The sequence below is a fragment of the Spea bombifrons genome, chromosome 1, assembly GCF_027358695.1.
Source record: "Spea bombifrons isolate aSpeBom1 chromosome 1, aSpeBom1.2.pri, whole genome shotgun sequence".
Taxonomy (NCBI): Eukaryota; Metazoa; Chordata; class Amphibia; order Anura; family Pelobatidae; genus Spea; species Spea bombifrons.
This window is the reverse complement of record NC_071087.1, coordinates 138,533,528-138,553,766: the sequence shown is the minus strand read 5'-3', so window position 1 is coordinate 138,553,766 and position 20,239 is coordinate 138,533,528. Positions and strand designations below refer to the sequence as shown.

At 38.0% G+C, this 20,239-nt stretch overlaps 1 protein-coding gene across 2 annotated transcripts in view; it reads right to left on the bottom strand.

Moving 5' to 3' along the window:
* MCTP1 (multiple C2 and transmembrane domain containing 1) overlaps positions 1 to 20,239 on the bottom strand; it is a 236,695-nt gene that overhangs the window by 26,179 nt on the left and 190,277 nt on the right. For both annotated transcript variants that reach the window (XM_053474807.1, XM_053474815.1), the window contains exons 17-18: positions 14,475 to 14,594; positions 224 to 277 (exon numbers count right to left, since the gene is read on the bottom strand). In XM_053474807.1, coding sequence (XP_053330782.1) covers positions 224 to 277; positions 14,475 to 14,594 — 174 coding nt within the window. The remainder of the gene's footprint in view (positions 1 to 223; positions 278 to 14,474; positions 14,595 to 20,239) is intronic.

The window sequence follows — 20,239 nt, the reverse complement described above, 5'->3', positions numbered from 1 at the left end:
TATATTTGTCCCTGGCAGACAAAAAAAATATTTGACCCAGCTCTGGACAAAAAAGAAGAGGATTTATAGCCTTCTTGTAACATACAGCAGCATTGTTAGGATGATAAACAGTCCGTTCAGTTTTCTAGGCTTAAACGTCGTCTTTTTCCCCCACTTTCTGTGTAAAAACAGTGTCATACCTTTTTTATCCCCCAGGTACCCAAGTGTTCAGAGGGATAATTACCTTGTCATCTTTTTCATCCTCCTCTTCCTCGTCCTCTAACATGTCCTCCACTACCTGCAGACAAAAAGAGCAGGATGTTACTATTTCCCAAAGAAACCTGTGTTGCTCATTTAAAATTGAAATAAATCTAGTGGAAAAACATGCACTAAAATATAAAACTCCAGATAAAAATGAAGTAGCTCATTATCCTTGGTAGTCCAGCCCAGCAACACATATTTCACAACTGTAAGGTAGCACTAAAAGTTCACTCATACATCCAATATGGTAAAAAGCAAACATCAGTACCTGCTATTACGGATAAGAGAGGCCACTTTAGTGAAGAAGAATGTGCAGCAATTTCAGTTTAGTCTTTTATTTCACAATAATATCATAATAAGGCGATCATCATGGATGGTGGCCTTACTGTTTTTTTAAAGGAGTACAGAATATTTTAACTGAGTTTTAGGATACGAGGACCAAAGTCTGCTGACTTCAGGCCCACCACCATCTTTTAAAAGTGCTTTATACTATTATTTTTTTTGGAAGTGCCTAAAAATGTTAATGATATCTACATAAATATCTACTGTTTATAGGGTACTTTATGCAGTATAGGTTATCACTCTTTATCGTGTATCTTCTTCGCTCCACAATATATATGAGTTATGTTATGAAAAATATAGCATTTTTATCTCAGTACACAGCAGAGTTATTGTGACAGTATCTTTATAACGGTGACGTTACAGCACAGATGTTCACATACTGGAGACTGGAATGCGATAAGAAGGTAGAATGTATATGTGTGTTCTTCACCACGCAGCTGTACTACCAGGCAATAATAAAATGCAGAAGACAGTGGTGTTTAGTAACATTGCAGCTGGACACCTAAGCCCATTATAAAGCTTGTGTGACATTAATGTGTGTGTTTTACTTAACCCGTGTTGCACAGTTTACCGCTGCTATGGCAAGAACAGTATACTGGCGTGGACAATTAAGTACCATGATTGAAATATAAAATGGACTCGGTGGTACATTTGAAGATACCCAGCATATAGCATGAGTCTGGAAAGCGTTAATTAAGGATTTCAGGTAATAGACATCCTTTTAGTCATTTCTCATATTGGTTTTCTACATCCCAAAATGTATATATATATATATATATATATATATATATATAAATATATCTATATAGATATATATATGTATAATATATGCCACACCCCGATTGTGCACTGATGGGCCACTAAGTGATGAATTGGGCTGTCAGATGAATAGCTATAGGATGACAGTAAGGCATGGATAGAATAGCCTGTTCTACATCATTTATTTTTTCTGTTTATAAAGCTGTGCATAGACAGAAAGCAAGACAGACTGACAAAGAACACGCACACAGTCAAACGAAGTGCACGTGTCCTTTTACACTGCTGTTTCATAAAGGAAGCGGTGTCTCTATATTACACATCCAAAGCTTCTTCTCAGAAATGTCTGAATACAAGAAATGTTCCTGCGAAAAAGTTTTCATTTCCATTGAAATATAGATAAAGCAAAATATATATTGCTTGCACATGAAAGATGATTTTAAAAAAAAATGGTGCAACTTTATATATCTTGGCTTTCCACAACACTTAGGTCACAAAATTGCAGTAATTGCTGTAGCAGCAAAAGTTTGAAACATTTGTCCCCATTCATTTTGTCGCTTTTGATTTGTTCCATCCAGATGCCTTTAATAGGGCACTATTTTTGACACTGGCTTTCAGCGCATGCTGAGAAGCTGGCAGAGTGTTCAGAGTCTTTCAAATCCTCATCCAGAGAGCTTTGTGGGTCCTGAACTGCAGGATAAATGCACGGGTTCACCTCTGAGTGATGGAGGTGTTTATCAAGGATACACGCTCTACATTATAATGTAGTCTGCCTGCGGTCCATCTTAAATGAGGTGAGAAGGTCAATTTAAACCACCTTTGAGGACCTTTAGGGATAAAATATATATATATACGTGTAAAGGTAGTAAACGGTATGGCAGCCAGAGATGATCTCGTAGTTTGGCACAATAAAAAGTTAGGAGATGAATTTATTTTTATCACAGAATGTGGAGCTTTTAGTAAATGTTTTCATTTATCATCAAATTCAGAAGCAAAGGGTCATCGGGGTGATGCAAAGACTTCAATAAATAGAGGAATTATTGAGTCACCTGTCAGGTCCCATACAGTTAAAGGATGTAGCAATTCTTCCAGCCATAATAACGTTGGGCAGGCTGGGAATGACCGTTTAAATTGTGGCTTATACACTTAGCACAGAGGCAAAATAAAAATGGAATTTATGTATATAATTAACGACGGTGATTTTATATCTCAGGTTTGTACCAATTCCAGCTAAGCTGGTCTGGAAGGTTATAATTTTAGTGTTAAGGTCATGCTCGTTTTCTGTGACTCAGCTGACATCTGGAGAAAAACCAGACAACATAAAAAAATGCAAAATATCCTATTTAGTGCGGCCAGATCGAAACTGGACACCAGTAATTTCTACATGGGGCATGCCTCTAACAAGGGTAAATGTGCTTGTAAAACCATATGTCGACACAGGTAACTGAAATCCAGTGGAAGAATTTAGACTTAAATTAATTAAACAGAACCAATAACCTTTTTTCCATGTCATTTTATAGTTATAAAATATATTTATATATTGGGGGCACGCGAGAGAATTTTCAGAAAACTATTTACGTTAGATGACCATTAGATGGGAGATGGTATTCCTTCGGTGTCTGTCTGAACTGGCCAGGGTGTATTAAGCTTGTTGGCTTAGTCTGAGTGCCAAATGTGGAGGATCATAGAGTTGTAGTCTGTCCCCATTTAAACAGTGGCAACCTTTTTAACCCTTTACCTTTTGAAACCCATTATTTACCTGCATACATTTTGTCTCATTGCTAGACAGTATGTCTAATTAACAGGGTGCTCCATACCTTCTGCCTCTGTTTTTAAATGTATATAAAACTCATGGTACAGAGTTTCCGAAACGGTCCATAATAATGGATTTTTCTCATTTGTCCTTCTGTAGATTATTGTTATAGTCAAAATCCACTCCATTAATGACACAGGTAGACTTCTTGATAAGAGCAACATTATATTGTGTCTGTTGCATGCCTACCTTAAAAATACACATGTATTCTTACAACAGGATCATGGTTCATGTTATGTGGATAGTCTGTGTAACCAGCTTCCATTCTGGCATAAGCATTACTCAAGTATTACCCAATATTTTTACAAAGAATCATAGAATTTGATGGTTGATAAGAACCATCTGGTCCATCTAGTCTGCCCATTTTTCTTGATCTAAGATTGAAATCAGTCCTTGATGTTGTCTTGGATTCAGGATAGCTTTATGCCTATCCCATGCATGTTTCAATTCCCTCACTGTATTAACCTCTACCACTTCTGCTGGGAAAGCTGTTCTACTTCTCAACCTTCTCAGTAAAGAAATACGTTCTTACTAGACTTGGGCGCCGGCCAACCCTACTTGTTCGTGTTCATGGGGGAAAAAAATCTTCGTACTCCATGAATATTCGCCCGTTACTATGTTCGGCTTGGCCGAATATTCATGTACATTCTTCAGGTTCGTTTTTTTCCCCTTTTTGGGGAGAAGGGGTTAATACGGGGTTAACGAGGTACGCACTACGCAGCAGCTTTGGCGCCAGGATTTTAAATGTCCGTATGAGCAACTCTATTGGTTGGCTGGCAGGGGCCTCCTCTGCCATCAACCAATGAAGTGCTACCAGTAGAGTTGCTTGCACTGCCCTTTAACTCCTGACGGGGAACTTGGCCTGTCTCCCACGTTCCAAGAGTTAAAGGTCTTTAACTTCTGATGGCGAACCTATGGAGTCGGTCGCGTGACCCTTTAACTCCTGACACGGAACTTGGCCTGGGCTCCCCGCTCCAAGAGTTAAAGGTCTGTATGAGTGACTCTATTGCTCGCCGGCAAGGAGCTCCTCTGCCATTGGTTGATGACAGACAAACCTCTTGCCCACGACCAATAGAGTCGCTAGTATAGACTTTTAAAATCCTGGTGCCGCAACTTGGCCGGGAGATACCACTGGTCTCCCCGCTCCAAGATTTAAAGGTCCGTACGAATGACCAATAGAGCCGCTCGTACGGACCTTTAACTCCTGACCGTGAACCTACAAATTTCCGCTCCCATTAACCCCTGCGATGCGGTGTAGATAAGGTAGGCTAGATGGGGAAAGGTCAAGGAAGATTAGTAAACAAGAAGATTCTTCGTGTTGTGTGTCTTTGTCTTCGCATAAGTTTTGCCGCCGCCATGTTCATATGTTCGGTATTCGGGCTGAACAACGAAAACGCATCCTTCGTGCTCATTTTCATGTTCGCCCGAATCCGAATGCACAAGTCTAGTTCTTACATTACATCTAAACCTTTACCTCTGAAGTTCTAGATTATGGCCTCTTGTTCTAGGATTTCTCCTCCTTATAAATAATCTTCCCTCCTGCACTCTTTTAAATCCCTTCATGCATTTAAGTGCTTCCATCACATCTTCTCTGTCTCTCTTTTCTGTTCTCTGAAATACCTGAGATGTTCCTAATGATTTTTATCCTGCAAACTATTCACCATTTAACGCGGCAATCTAGAACCTGACACAACGTGAAAAGATTTTCCCTTTTCCGTGAAATCTTCCGTCACCCTCCTAAAACTAGGAACTGTCTCCACCTGCTGGAATAAGCACTCAGCATAGATGGGTACGTTTACAGGATACACCAAGCATCTCAGTGGAAACTTGACTACATAGACATACAAAGTATTGTTTTGAAAGCAAATCTGTTTTGCGGATTTGCCGTTAAATAATGTTTTCCTATAAGATGGCTAGAATCTAGTAATATTAATCAAACAAAGGAAGGGCACAGGGGAAATCAGGCAGATTTAATGCAAGCAGTTAAAAGTGACATGACCTTCTGTAATGTCACTTGTCACAGACTTATATGCCACATACTGGTAGCAGGTCTTGAAGGAAAGTGATGCTTGCTTCTGTTACCTGAATGTAAAACTAATACAGATGACATTTTAAAATAAATAGACAACACAAAGATATTACATGTCAGCGCTTTTAGAGTCAAACAGAAGGCATTTAAAGGGGAAACAACACTTTAGCATTGTCTGCTTAAATGAACGTATCCATGCATATGCACATATACATATTTTGAAAACATGTGATATATTAAAAGCATTTTCACTTTAATTATATTAAAAGAAAAGGCTGAGTTTTTATTTCGCAATGTTTATATAGTCAAAAAATGTTCTTGTCATGTGGGTACGTTTCACGAAAAGTAGCAATTTGCTTATTCACTAATGACAACAAGGTCATAATGTAAGGAGCTTATCAAACATCTTGAGAACAGAGCTACACTCAATAAAAAGTGTAAGTCAGGAATTCACAGACACCCAAGATCCAGCACTTTCAGGATTGTTGGCAGTAATGATATGAAAAAGACTGGTTACCTGGGTGGTTACCCTACCTTGTACGCAGTGGGGGTGGGGAGCATGCTTATCTAATGTCCACTTGGGGTTATTAATGACCTGAGCTGCACTGGGGTAGCCTAAATAAACCAGTCATTCCAGATTATGAGGCGTGTGTCATATACTTGGACTTGATCCAGAAAACCAAGGTCCATTTCTTCTAAAACAGAGGAATTTTTTTTACAATCTTCTTCATGACATAAACATGTTTCTGTCTCCAGGTTTTCTTTTTAAAGTCGTCCCTTGAAATGGGACATTAAAAGCACATTTGCAACTCATACCCCCTAGATAATGGTGCAGAAAGGTTTTTCTTGAAACAGTGGGGATCATCCATCACGCAATTTAAAACAAAGCAGAAAGACGCTCGTGACCTGTGTACTTGACTGAACATACTCCATTATTACAGAGGACATGCAGTTCAGAGGACAGTCTTGAATAATGAGTGTGTCTATTGCTGCCTTTTACTCCATCCATACCAGGCATGGCTTGACAGTTTAAAGCAAGCGCACCGCACATTAGCTGCGCATACCTGTATCAACGGGGCTTTCATCACACGTGCTCAGTATCCTACTCTGGGAAGCCATACAATTGACGGCTGTTATAATGACATATTAAAACTATTCCAAGAAAAGTCCAAAGTTCCTAAAAACGATCTCAAAACTTTCCATGAAAAAAAAAAGATTCAAAACATAGATAAACAGAACATTAGTTATATTAATAAATGGCATTAATAACCGCAACATGGCCTTTCCCAGATGATGGCCACCAACTAGCGCCAAGTTCATGTGAACAAGATAATATTAAGCAGGACTTGTAGGGCTAAAATGGTCCTTGGACACTTTCTGTTTTTTTTACTTTTTTATGCATGTTTAAAAAAATAATAATAATAAAATAAAATGGTCCTTGGATGGTAGACACAGCCTTTTCTACTTAAATTTAACAGAAATGTGACTTTTGTATAGTATTATGCCTGCCTAAAAATATTATTCAATATTCCAATTCAACTAAAGCAGCACATTGGTAGGCATGGTAGGTGCCCCCTCTAAAGTACTTCCCCACCACAGACATAGAGACAGAGGTAGAGACAGTGGTATAAAGTGGCAAAATCGAGAGACTATCCAATACAAAGCGGGACAGTTGGAAGGCTTTGTACAAGTGTCACAAAATTGGTACACTGCGCCCAACTTCATTGAAATTGAATGAAATAAATGAAAATTCTTTGTTGTAGATATATGTGCTCAGCAGATGTTGATATTTGGACATTTTTCAAACCGCAATAACATTTCCACCCCTAGCACACAAAGCAGCTCATCTTGAGCTGATCTCTGGAGCTCATTAATGTTCATTCTCCTGACTTTGCATGGACTAACCGCAACATGTGTTTGTGTGTCGGTGGATTTATTGCACTTATGAGTATATACGGTATGTCATAAGGACAAGAATATGCATGGACCAAGAGGATGCTGAAACTCACCATGATTTTATAGATCACTGCACAGCATCGTCTCCTGAAACTACAAAAGGCTTTCATTTTTGCCAGTTTTCAGCAGCTGCATTCTTATCAAGCCAACATCTGCCTTTATTCATAAAAAATCCCAAATCTGTGTCAATGGATTCTGAAGCATAAAACATGGTTTCATAATGCCATGTGCTATAAAACATGGGTTTGTTTATGTGTACAGATGTCCATGATTATTATAAAACAGGATATAGAGTCTCGTAAGCAATACCAATTTCCAAACTGGGTTGCTTTGGTGTAATAATGACTAGACTGGGAAAACTAGGTGGCCTCAGAAAGACTTCAGTGTGGCCACCAGCTGGATACGCACAGCTGCATGTTACATTTTTATACTCATTCGGTGTACAGCTGGGCATAGCTGGTGGTTGCACACTGCACTACCCAGAGTATGGAGCACAGTCAGACAGTGATCCACAGAAATATATGGCCAGATTTCTAGTTATTAAAGTAAATCCCAACATCCCATTAAAATCCACAACGTGTTTTTTGGAATAGGCAGACCACCAGAACAAAAAGGGGGCCAAGAGAACGCATCAAAATTAAACAAAACCAATTACGGTGGAGAACACACTTATATTCACTACAATGGTGGTGCAAAAAAGAAGTACGTTTTATTGATGCATTAATAACCTGACATCATCCCCTTACTGAAGACCTCTGATGATGAATTCCTTAATTTTAAAATTCCACTATTTATTTTATCCAGTTGAATGCAAGCTCATTGATATAGGAGGGTTATATATAACCCACACATTAAATCTCCTGTCCCTCTTATTTGGACCGGACTCTCCCTCATCTGGGGGGAGGCTTCATGAAGAGGCAGTGCTAGCTGTGGCAGGGCAGGTCACACATAGGGCTGGGGTTAGGCCCAGATACTCAGAGACTCCTGGTCAAACCCAGAGTTATTTATTTTATTAACAAAACTATTTGCAATCTCTTGATGTAAGATATAAGAATCTCTCCCAAAATGTCTGCCGCACTTCAGCGCATATCTAGTCATTGGCTGCACTTATGGGATCAGGCAGCCACTGGCTTTAAAATGCCAGGGCCACTTCACCGTTGCCCGTCTGGGTCTGGTTTGATGAATATGGGTCTATTCCTTCAAATCGGCTGTGCATCCATGCCATGCTCATGCTTTCGGCTAACAACTACCTCGTGCAATGTATGGTGGCATACAATGAATGACTGAAGAACCAAATAATTATAGACACACTGTCTAAAGCTGATAAAGCTGGTTCTGCAAGACACATGGTACAAAAATTACTGACAAAATTACTATATTGAGCGGTCAAAATAAAATGGTAATTTGTGTAAAAATTATTGTGGTCCAACGTATTGGAGGTGGTGCTGTCATCATAACAGCCAACAGTATGTCCCTTCATATATTATACATAAAGCCCACCGCTGCTATTCCTAGCTGAGATATTTACTTCTTTAATGTACCTCATCATTTACCATAATGTCTGAAGAAAATGTAATTGTAGTAATTTTCCCAACACTACAAGTCTGAGGCATTAGTTTACGGAGCATTATTTTCTATTTAAGATTTATTTTGCAGTCATTCTCCAGGATATAATCCTATGAAATATGTAGGCGCATTAACATACATTTAGCCATGATGACAACAGTCCAATTAATATATTACTAATTCAGCGCAGGAAAAGGAGTATTTAATAAACCATTGATATGAATGCAATAAACAACATGCAGAATTATACCTCCTTACTTTAATTTGAAACATTCCAAATGTGACCTTGGCATATCTCCTCTAACACAACCATCACACTAACCAAGACATTAGACCTAATAATAATTAGTTTGAGAGTCTTGTAAGAAAGCTGACTCTTACAAAGGTACAAACGATGACAGAATACAGAGAAAGGCATTATTGCAACACCTCTGTAAATGTTCTGATTTTCTCATAGACATTCAATTACAATTACTGGCGTGAAGAACACATTTCATCTGCTGCCGCATTGTAATTCACTGATTTTTAATGGGGGCTGTAGCTTTGATGTGGACATCTGATGATTCCTGATGAATGGTGCTTATTACATGAAGTTTGATGTGATCAACAGCTACATTCTTATTAATGGAGCGGCAGGCATTTCTGTGAGCCTTGTAAAGTAAATACCCTTTTGAGAAGTGAATGATCTGTAACCTTTGGACTAATGTCAGTTCAATATCCACAGAGCGTTAGCTGCTCAAGCACTACAAGAACAAAACTAATTCACTATGTGTCAATAATATGTGTACCTTTAAGTACTGTATCTGTTTTTTTCCTTTTCAAGTGCTGCTATTGGTGGCTCTTATAGCTAAAACATGCACTGTAAATAGGTATTTGTTTTTTTGCTTTAAATGTTCTGTAAAATCTATTATTCTTATTATTAATATGTTTTTTTGTTCAAGGGCAGGTTTATGCAGTATTTGCGAGGCACAATGCAGGCTTCTAACACTGGGGGATGCTTCTGTAGAGGGGCATATCGCTTCCACGCAGTCAATAATCAATTTTCCATACGCTGGCAAAAAATGTTGCGTTTTACCGTATTTTCTTTTTTGCATGGCCGAATATTGAGGAGCCAGGGCTTAGAAAGATAAGCGACTCCTTTATACTTTACAGACCTGCCTCGCAGTCAGTAAGAGTACAAGCCGCTTGGCTCCCTGCTCGTAGGGAAAAGGATCGCAATACCCCAGCTATCAACCTACAGCTGCAGGAAAAGAGATACTCTACAGATAGCAGCTTGGATCTGTGTTTGTGACAATTTGTATGCAGGTGTGTGTATGTATTAATGTGGGGATATCACTGTATGAATGCATAGGGTTGTGCCTATTAAGCAAATAAGTGTATGCATGTATACATATATTGGTGCGGCAACACAAAGATAGAAGCAGCTTCCATTTATGTAAAGATCTGAATACTACTTGGGCTCTCCCTAGCTTTGTCTATGGCTCCCTTCCTGCCCACTTAATAAGATTCTTGCACATGATACTTTCCTTATGTGCCCTTCAGCACAGCAACACATTTTGGGCAATGCAATGGTTTGTGGCTAAAGTTTTGGGAAGGCCCTTTTCTATTCCAGCATGACTCTACCCCAGTGGACAAAGCAAGGTCCATAAAGATGTGGTTGGATGAGTTTGGTGTGGAAGAACTTGACTGGCCAGCACAGAGCCCTGACCTGAACAACTTCGGGATGAACTGGAACGGAGATTCTCATCCAACATCAGTGCCTGACCTCACACATGCTTCATTTCAACAGGAGCTCAGATAGAATGTGGAGTTCTACGGAGCATGTGCAAGAAGCATACTGAGATATTCTCCCTGTTTTCTGTGGAGGCAGCCGAGGAAGGAAATTTAATGAGAAGGCTTAGTACTTACATATAGTAGATTGCACTGGAGTTCATGCAAAATGGACTCTAATAGGCGAGTAACATATTTAAAGTTATCACTGACACTACGTGGAGTCATTTCCTCTTCTGAATCTTAGGTTAATTGTTCTGTGATAATCATTCTGGACAAACATATCATTATTGTAACATTGTAATCTGTGGTTCAAATTACTGCAAGTATCTTTTCCCCTTTTGTGTAAATATTCTGTTAACATAAGGAGCTGTAATTCTGTAATTATAGTTGCTTATTTTTGAATGGACGTAGCTGATGATAAATATGAATGGTATCAATCACTATTTCTTTGCCAATATTTTTATTTTTATAAAACCATCTATTTTGCCACTGGCATCAGACTAATGCATTTGCTCCAAAAAGAATAAATATACAGACTAAAATGCATTCATGTTGCTTGCATCACTATTTGGCACTTGAAAAATCGCTTTTCATAGACCATTCATTAATATCTTAATTATAGGTTTCAAATTCACACATATTTCAAACACATTAATTCTGGCATCTGCAAGCACTTTCAGAGGTTTCCTAAATGAGCTCAAATAAAGCTATTTTTGCTGTAAGGCAAAATGACTCCAGCTTTGCATTTTCACTGGCAAACCGGTAATAAATAAGAGAGAAGGTGTGTTATCATGACTGGTCTTCATTATCCAATGTTTCTTCGTCACGTCCTACATGGACCATTACTGCTGGATGAAATGTAATCGTAGCTCAAACAGAAGGATGTTAACCAAAGTGCACATCCAAATACAGCTTGTATTATATATTTAAAACATCAAATATTAATTTCTGAGCCTCTTAAAACTAAAAATATTTTCAATTAATGTATGTTAAAAGTGAAGGAAAAAAAGCATACTAACATGTACATGTAAATAAATAGAGCCAAAATGATTATTTAGCACTTTACAGATTACAGCAGAGGTTTGGTTAATAAGTCCCACTTTATGAGGTAGAGCTCAGAAGGACAGTGGCATTGATGTTGTATACTGTATTGTATACTCTGCATGTGTCCCAATGTGCCGGGGGTAGAAGTTGGGAGGAATACTTACAGAGACTAGCAACCTTACACACGCAAACTAACATACACACATACAGCAACATACTTACATACACTAACATACTCACTTACACTTAGCCATACAATTCAAGAGGGGTCGGCTATTGCCAGCTGTTCTGCTCCCTCAAGGTCCTTAAATGCTATGTCTCAGCACCAAAAAAATAACATCACGCTGGGCCTGAGAAATCGTGGCCTGTAGCTTTGGCCTAGTGTTGGGGGGGTTGGTGGAGTTGGTAGTTGTGGACCATAGGGACTTTAGTTGTGGACTTTAGATGTCAAGCAAGCTCATAGATGGTAAAACCACATATTTTTGTCATACTAGTCACTGGTTTATATAAAAAATCCATCCATAGTTACATAGGCTGTTTGTAGAAATAAGACTTCCAGACCTCATGCCAGTGATCTTTACTATCAAATGTATTGGTCCAAATCCAAAAACTGGCCCTTTATGACTACTTGTTCAATATGTGAATTGCTTATTGGCTTAATTTTAAATACCATAGACATGCTACATTTAGAATTTTAAGATGTATCTCACTGTGGATTCTAGAAGCTGAATCCACATTAAAGCCATTCATTCCTTCTTTATGTAGTGTGCAGTATGATGGCTAAATTAGTGTCTAATACACTAGTAATATTTATAGTGCCAACACTTAGTTAAGCAACCTTTATGTAAGATTTATGTTGATTTCTTCATTTCTCATTTAATGGCAAATTATGAAGACCATGTTTCATAAAGATAATTCTCCATTTAAATTCATCAGCCCATTAAATATTAAAATTATGTTTCTTATGCAGCCTAGAACAAATTTGTCCAGCTTCAGCGATTATTTGCACTCATAAAAATTAGGCCTGATTAATAAAATTTAAATGCTTGATTAAGTTGACATTTTCATGTTTCACTACTGATTTATGAAAATTATGCAGAGATTCACCAGCTATATTACAGTTGCTAGAGAGTGGCTTAATTTTTTTCCCTTGGTGCAAAAGATACATCTGTGGGTATCAAGAAGTGATTTTCCTGCCAGATATACAAGGACCATTTACCCAATTTATAGAATTACCTGTAAATATTTGGAGTATTTTCACAACCAGATGCGGTTCTTGAAAATCAAAATAGTGCACAATCTCACTTCTGATTGGGAGAAGAAAAAAATACTCAAGTAGCTTACAATCTCTAATATCTTACATTTAAAATGGATTGTACCCAAGCAAAATAAAAATCCTATACGGACATATAAGTAGAGACTAATGCGGATGAGAAAGGAGAGCTGAGAGCTGACTTAATGCGACTGTTTATGGATCTCAAATAGTAAAAGTAATTTTTAAGGGCTAGTAAATTGGAAGTAGAACAATTACCCATTTCTACCTATTTACCAAGTACTCATATTAAAATGATTCTGTGTACAAAACAAAGCATTATGTGACTTTTAGTATCTGCAATCAGTTGAGCGACATACTGCATTTCATATGAAAGCCTTTAGTATGAAAGGACTCTCGCGCAGATTATTGTGTGTTAGGTGGCAGTTACTGTAATATTCTGCCATATGTTCATACCCATTAAAATCTCCAGCGCTGCTATAATCATACCACAGCGTGGACTATCAGAAAATGTTATCTACTTTATGCCTGTGGCTAGCAATCTAAACGGCCAGCAAGGATATTAAGACATCTCAGTTTCTGGCTCTGTGCAATACTTCTCTGCTGTGTCACAATGCTTCCGCAATTAATTAAAATATGTTCATAGACTGAGCAATATAGCCAGGTACAATTATTAGGTAGAAAACGAAATAACCAATTCCAGGGTATTTAGAATATAACACTGATGCATAAACCCAATATTTTGGGTACATACTGATGAAGCATGCCACCCACAGGATACAAAATAACTGGTTATGAGACTTATTCGATTGAATCGTCTTTTACCTGATGCCAGTGCTGTTGGAACCATCTACTCACAAAATATTTAACCGTTGTCTGTATGATTGTGTTTCTAGCCACAGCAGTATCTTTTTACATGGGAATTATAAACCACAAAAATGCTAAGCGCTGTCGTATGCATAGGCTATCTCAGCGGCCTCATTTATCTCCCAATGACTTCCATCATGGTGAGGTCACCTTTTCAAAGGACTGAATCACAAGCGGAGGAGGAGGGAATTCTTGAGAAGCTGGCTGGAGCTTGATTTAACTATCAAACTTCATAAGGTCTATAAGAATAAATGCACTGAGGCACCAGGTGTAGGGGTGCATTACAGTTTTTTTTTTTTTTTTTTTTTTAAAACTGAAAAGCTATGAACTACTACAATCCAGATGTGTAACCCGATGGGAAACCTGGGGACACATAATTATTGGGACACATTGGAAGCCTCTTGCGATGCATATATATCAACCCCAAACAACAAACTGTTCAAAGTTTGGACCCCAAACAGGTCTGCTATGCCTTATTTTTGTTGCCCTTATGAAGACCATTATTGTTTTGGGTCAAAATGTCAGTATTCTAATGCACAATTTATTTTCTCCAATATTTTCAATAAATATTTACATTTGCATTGAGAGTGCTAAGTCACAGGACTTAGAATGAAAGAGTAATCTAAAAGGTTTGTGATACTTTTTAGGTCCAGCATTCATAGAAAGAGTTCCAAACATAATGCCTTCAGCAAGTTGAAGAGCCACATGAGCCTTTAAGCCATAACATGCTCCCTCCTTAGAACATATGTTTGTCTTAGTCATTTTATATCAGTTAAGGGATCATTTCAATATTTAAGGATCTCTGAGCTTCTCACCATATCTTGGGTCCTGTTATCCTTCCCCGACACCATCAAGAAATAGTTCCAAACTAGTATCAGCAGTAATGCCAATGGGATCATATAGAGTTCAAAATTCCAAACCACAAGAAGGAAAAGCTGGAGGAATAAAGACAAAGAACAAATATTTTAATTAATATATTTAAATATATTTAATTTTAAAATATTTAAGAGACTAGAACATGTCCGTATTTCAATACAATGAAAACATGCTTTACTATTGTAAGGAAAAATATACAGTATATACATACATGTACACAGTATATATATACACATACACACAATGCATCAAGTGTAGCTGGGTCTTTTCTTCCCATGTATCCAATAGTATTCCTACCAGTACCTACAGGATCCAGTAAGATGGTTGCCCACAAATTGATTACTCACAAAATTCTTGCAAAAAGGGGGTCACATAATAGATGTAGCATTGACGTCTTGCTCATGCCACTACACCCCAACTCTGGCAAAGAAGCATTTCAACTGTTCCAAGTTTAAAACATTTGCTTTTTTCATTAATAGTCATTTATGCCCCCATATCGCCTATAAATGTGAAATAACATTTTGCCTGTACACATTTTATTTTATTTAATTGTAAGCAAACCGTGAACTGTTATCAAGCACCTTTCATTCACCTTGCGATTGTCTCTTTGTAATCTTTGCTTAATCATTTTATTACCTTGAGGGGTTTTTATAATTTTTTCCCCTTGCAATGAGGCTATGCCCTACAGGATTCAATCCTCAGTAAAAATGCTTGATGACTTGCTTTTAAATGCTGCGATCACTGGTATCATTATTAATCCTACACGGTTGTGCTAAAAGCAATTTCTTCATATCTTCTTATGTATGTTTACCATTAGCTGTAGCTTTAGAATATTTATAATCACTTTTGATTTCCAACAAAAGGACCTTCAGGCATGCTGTACTAGGCTTGACATTTGCATCATACACCAGTTCATCTACCATTGCACACCAGTGAGATCAAGGGCTTCGGTATTAAATAATGATTCAATGTTAATCAGTAATATAAATAGGTTGAACTGTATGCTGAGCTCATTGTAATTCCTTGCACAGTACTGGTTCTGTACTATCAATAATTTTACCAGTGGCGTTAAAGCAGAATTCTCTCAAGGGTGATATAAGGACTACTTTTATGTACCATGATAAAAAGAAACCCCCCAGAAAATATTAGTATTGTTCCCCTTGTCATGTACAGTAAATTGGATGGGGGGTAAGGAGTGTGCTCTGTGTTTCTGTTCAAGGCATCAAAAAGCACAAGGGTATGACATCATACTCTACTGTCTCTGGCCCCATATGGTTTCTGAGAGATCTGCACTGAGCCCAGTGAGGCTGACCCAACTTGAAAGTCAAGATAAATGGCTGTATCAGAAGATGGTTATATACATACCTGGGAACTTCTGTGCTCCGGCTACCCAGAGCCAGGACTGCAGACTGACGTCAGGGGCGTTCCCGCCGATGTCATCGGGAAACACCCCCATTTAAATGGAAAATGAGTGGGGAGCGGGTGTGTCAAGCCCCCGCTCCCGTGACCCGAGGATTCGGTTCTTGACCTGGAGAACCGAAGAAGCGGTGCTTCACCCGGCAAGCTCCGGGCAAACCCGGAGAGTTCCCGGGTACGGTTATATAGGTGTTGGGGAATGATGGCTAAAGATAGGGGAAAGGCTGGAGGAGGAACAAAAGATCCAGAGGGGGAGAAATGTAAAGGGTTTTACAAATACTGATAATCCATTCGTGCTTTTTTTGTTAGCATACTGTCATATATTTATTTTGGATGGTTTAATTATACAGTTTACACGTAATGCTCAAAAATCATAAATAAATAAGCAAACAAACCAGGAAAACTGTTCCTGAAATCTTATTAGGCCCTAATACATTGAATCCCCAAATAATAATCTATAATTAATACATACGACCATTGAAATGTTCATTTGTGTAATATGATTCAATGTCACAAGAGTGAGATGCGTCTGTTCCCTGTATGGTTTCATTTTTTTGCTTAAAAGTGTAGAAAATTGGCATTTAATTGTCTAGGATACCCCAAATTACGTTGTCAAATCCAGGCTTTTTGGCAGTGTGGGTGTCAGTCAATAAGGAATTCTTCACACACTTCAATAAACTGAATTCCCTGGGTGGTGAAGAAAACAAGACTTCAGCTGCCTCCAGGAAACCATCAAAATTTCGTAGAATTCTCCCAGGAGAAAACAAAACATTATTACTGCAAGAACAATCCAAATATATGTACCACTTTCTTTCTTTTTTCTTTCTTTTTTCTTGTTTTAACATGTTCATAATTGGCTTGAGACACTAGCGCAGCCAACGAAGGACAGAAGATTGGATTTCCTACAACATTTATGTGAATTCTCCTAACAGTAAATATGCATTCATTGCATCCGTTTAATGTCCCAGACGGTCTCAGCAAAGAAGAATGCATTTTCAAGCACTTTGTGGCTATGCTGCTCCTTACCTTCTTCATGATCTGACAATTCTTGCCACTGATTGGCTGCTTGAAGCAGTCAAAGCTGGAAAGCTCCCCAATTAAGATCAAAAGGGGTCCTTTCAAGGGGTCTCATTAGACCACCCCGTGACGTTTGCAGAACCAGTGCCGGAGCTGACTGGTGATGAGTATATTAGGTGCCAGGAGATGTGTTTGGCCTAATACATTTGAATACTCTTACTGTTAAAACTACTATCACTGGAAACGTCAAAGTCAAAAGCATAATCGGTTACCCATGTAAAACATTTTAATAGATATTCTGGAGTCAGGGGATGACTCAAATTCTATGATCATTGTAAAGTTTAGTGCAATTGGTTCCAAGTTTACTAGCAACTAAAACTACTAGCTGAATACAGTTTAAGCTCATTCTCACACAATTAGATAGAAATTTTATATTAAAGAAGTTAAGATTAAAAAGGATTTAAAGGCAGAAAAAGCCCAAATGAAAGTGAATTTAAAGACAGGCTTGTGCCTGAGTATACAATGTTCTAAAGATCTGTTTCAGACAAAATAACAGAAGAAAATAACTAAGTCGTTAAAATAATAAAACATAGGTCTCCGACTAATTAAATATTTTACAATATATCTCTGTTTCCAAGAAGGAGACTTACAAATGATGATATAGTTTCTGTGGGAAATATTATCCTGTTAACGCAGTAATGAGATGAGATCTTTAGTTGGGACAAAAGATACGAGAAGGATTCTCCTCTTATGGTCTTTCTTTAGCTTCATCTGAGCAGGAACAATGAACTTTTACATTCTCGCTCAGCTTCCAGGCTTATAAATTGATATCTACAGTTGAGAGTTGTGATAATGCATGCATTAAATGATCATTCAGAATGACATGTGAGAGTATCCCTTGTGTAACACACTTCAAAAAAATAATTTAAGTTGGAATATTGAACATTCTCTTCTTACTGCAAACCACAGCATCTATAAAGAAGAGATGATTAACACCTTACAGCTCGAGAAACAAAGCCTGCCCTTTATACAGGCAGCTGTGGATCATTAGCTTTGGTGATGGGAGCTATGTGATGTGAATTTTTCTTTCTAATTAAGAGATGAGATTTTCTCTATAACTATCTCTTCAGTCAAAACTGAGAGGTGGATTTTTCCATTTTGAACAGAAAGGATCTTTGCTCTTGAATAATAAGTTACTTTGGCTTGCTTTTTTTATCTCTACCCATTCACTTTTAAAACCTGGCTCCCTTTAATTCTGCAATTTAATTTGGTCTATAACATATAATGGATTTTTATTCAGAAAGTCCTAGCATTTATGTAGCTGTCATTGAGTCCAACTATCATACTGCCTCTATTTCCTGGCCGTTAAATACGTCGATGATGTAACGTGTGGATCTTTTTTGTATTATAAAAATCTGGCAATGCCTGCGTAGATCACAAATCAATAACAATACCAGATCTAATACTAACAGCTAGATTTTTATTGCAGAATTGCAGACATTAGAGGTTCACCTATTGACCTGAAAATATGAAAGCCATGTAGATACAGCTCTGTGAAAATAGGCTTTAGTGTCTAACTACCAAAGGTGATTGTACAGGTACACATCGTTTAGCACTGGTCAAGCTCCACAGCAATAAAATAGGAATAAGCTGTTTTTCCTATAGTATTGTCTGCCCACAAGGAGACTGACTTTTATGTTGTTTTCTCAAATTATACTCTTGCATGCTGTTAAGGGATGGAGAAGTTCTCTTCATGGTATGGTTGCGCTAGAGTATAGTTTTTCTGATATACAGTTCTCAGGGCATTTCAGGATCATCTCAAGGTAGTGTCGTTGGATTGACTTGTACCATCTTTACCAGGAGACAGATACATGCCACATGTCACTGACAAGTACATGGAAAATGCAGCTCTTCGGTACAAGGGATATATAAGCTCACAGAAGGAAATCAGCTGTTATACACTACAGATCTAACACTCACAGGGCTAAATTTGATGTGTTGATTGTTTGAATATGGCCATCACTACTGGTCCACCATCAAAGTCCAAATAGAGCAGTGGGTGGGCCATTGCCAACAAGATATTTCATAATAGTACCCTTAAACCGCATAAGCTATCTGTCTCTGTCGCAGTAGGTCTCACACATTTCACGAATTGCAGGGCAGCACAACATGTGGCAGGTATATTGAAAACAGGTCAATGTAATTATCCTACTCTGGACTTGAAAACGCTACAGCTGAACGCAATTGTTGATTCACATTAATACACACATTAATTCACCATCTATGTTGGAAAATTGAAGGTTAGATGGAGTCTATTCACTAAAGGGAGCATTGGTAGGGTGGTTTCCAGGAGAGGTATGGTTTCAGCTCCTTGGTTCTACTACAAGTTATAAAGGGCCAATGCCAGTGGGCTACTGTTGCAGGAATAGCATGTTTCACTGTGTATAATGTATAGTTAAATCAATAAGATGTCTTCAAAGTCTTCTCACCCACTGAATTATGCATTATACAGGGCCAGCTGAGCCCTTCACACTGGAGGAACCCTGCAGTGTTGGAACCGCAACTCTTCCTTTAGCGAATAGCGAAACCTTTAGCGAATAGACCCCAGTCACTTAGTAGTTTGGTTTTCATTCGAAAGTCATGTGTCTGTGGGGACCCAAGTAACTTTGAGGAACCCTTTAACTCAGTAGTTTTTAAGTGATTTTGCCAAGTTTAGTGTAAGCAGCGTTTAGTAATTTTTGTCTACTCTTTGTGCCTGTGGTTTTGGCACACTATGGACTTCCCTTTCTCTATAATTTCAGTACCGGAGGGTTGAGCATTGCGCTCCTCATTCTCAGGCACAAAAACAATATTCTTGCATACAAGTGACCGTTTCAAATTCCCACTTGCTAAGCACGTACATATTTGCACAATCTTGAATGAACAGATTCCCAAATATATGTATGAAACAGTATTTAAATAAGATAATTATATTCCCATAATGCACAGAACAATCATGATGTGCAACAGAAACTAACTTCCACTTACTTATCATAAGAAACATTAGGTTCTAAAAAATTCATTGATTTACCATATTTAATAATGATAAATGAACACCGCTCTCCATAGCCAGGAGCTAATATCACCATCTGAATAAACATCGGTAATGTTTTCCCTAAGAAATTCAAAATTTAATTTAATTGCTTTTGTTTCACTTTTGCATTTTGTGGTTAAAAAAATGTATTTCTCTAGGGTTCCTATAGTATTATTCATTATGCATCAGCCTAGAAAC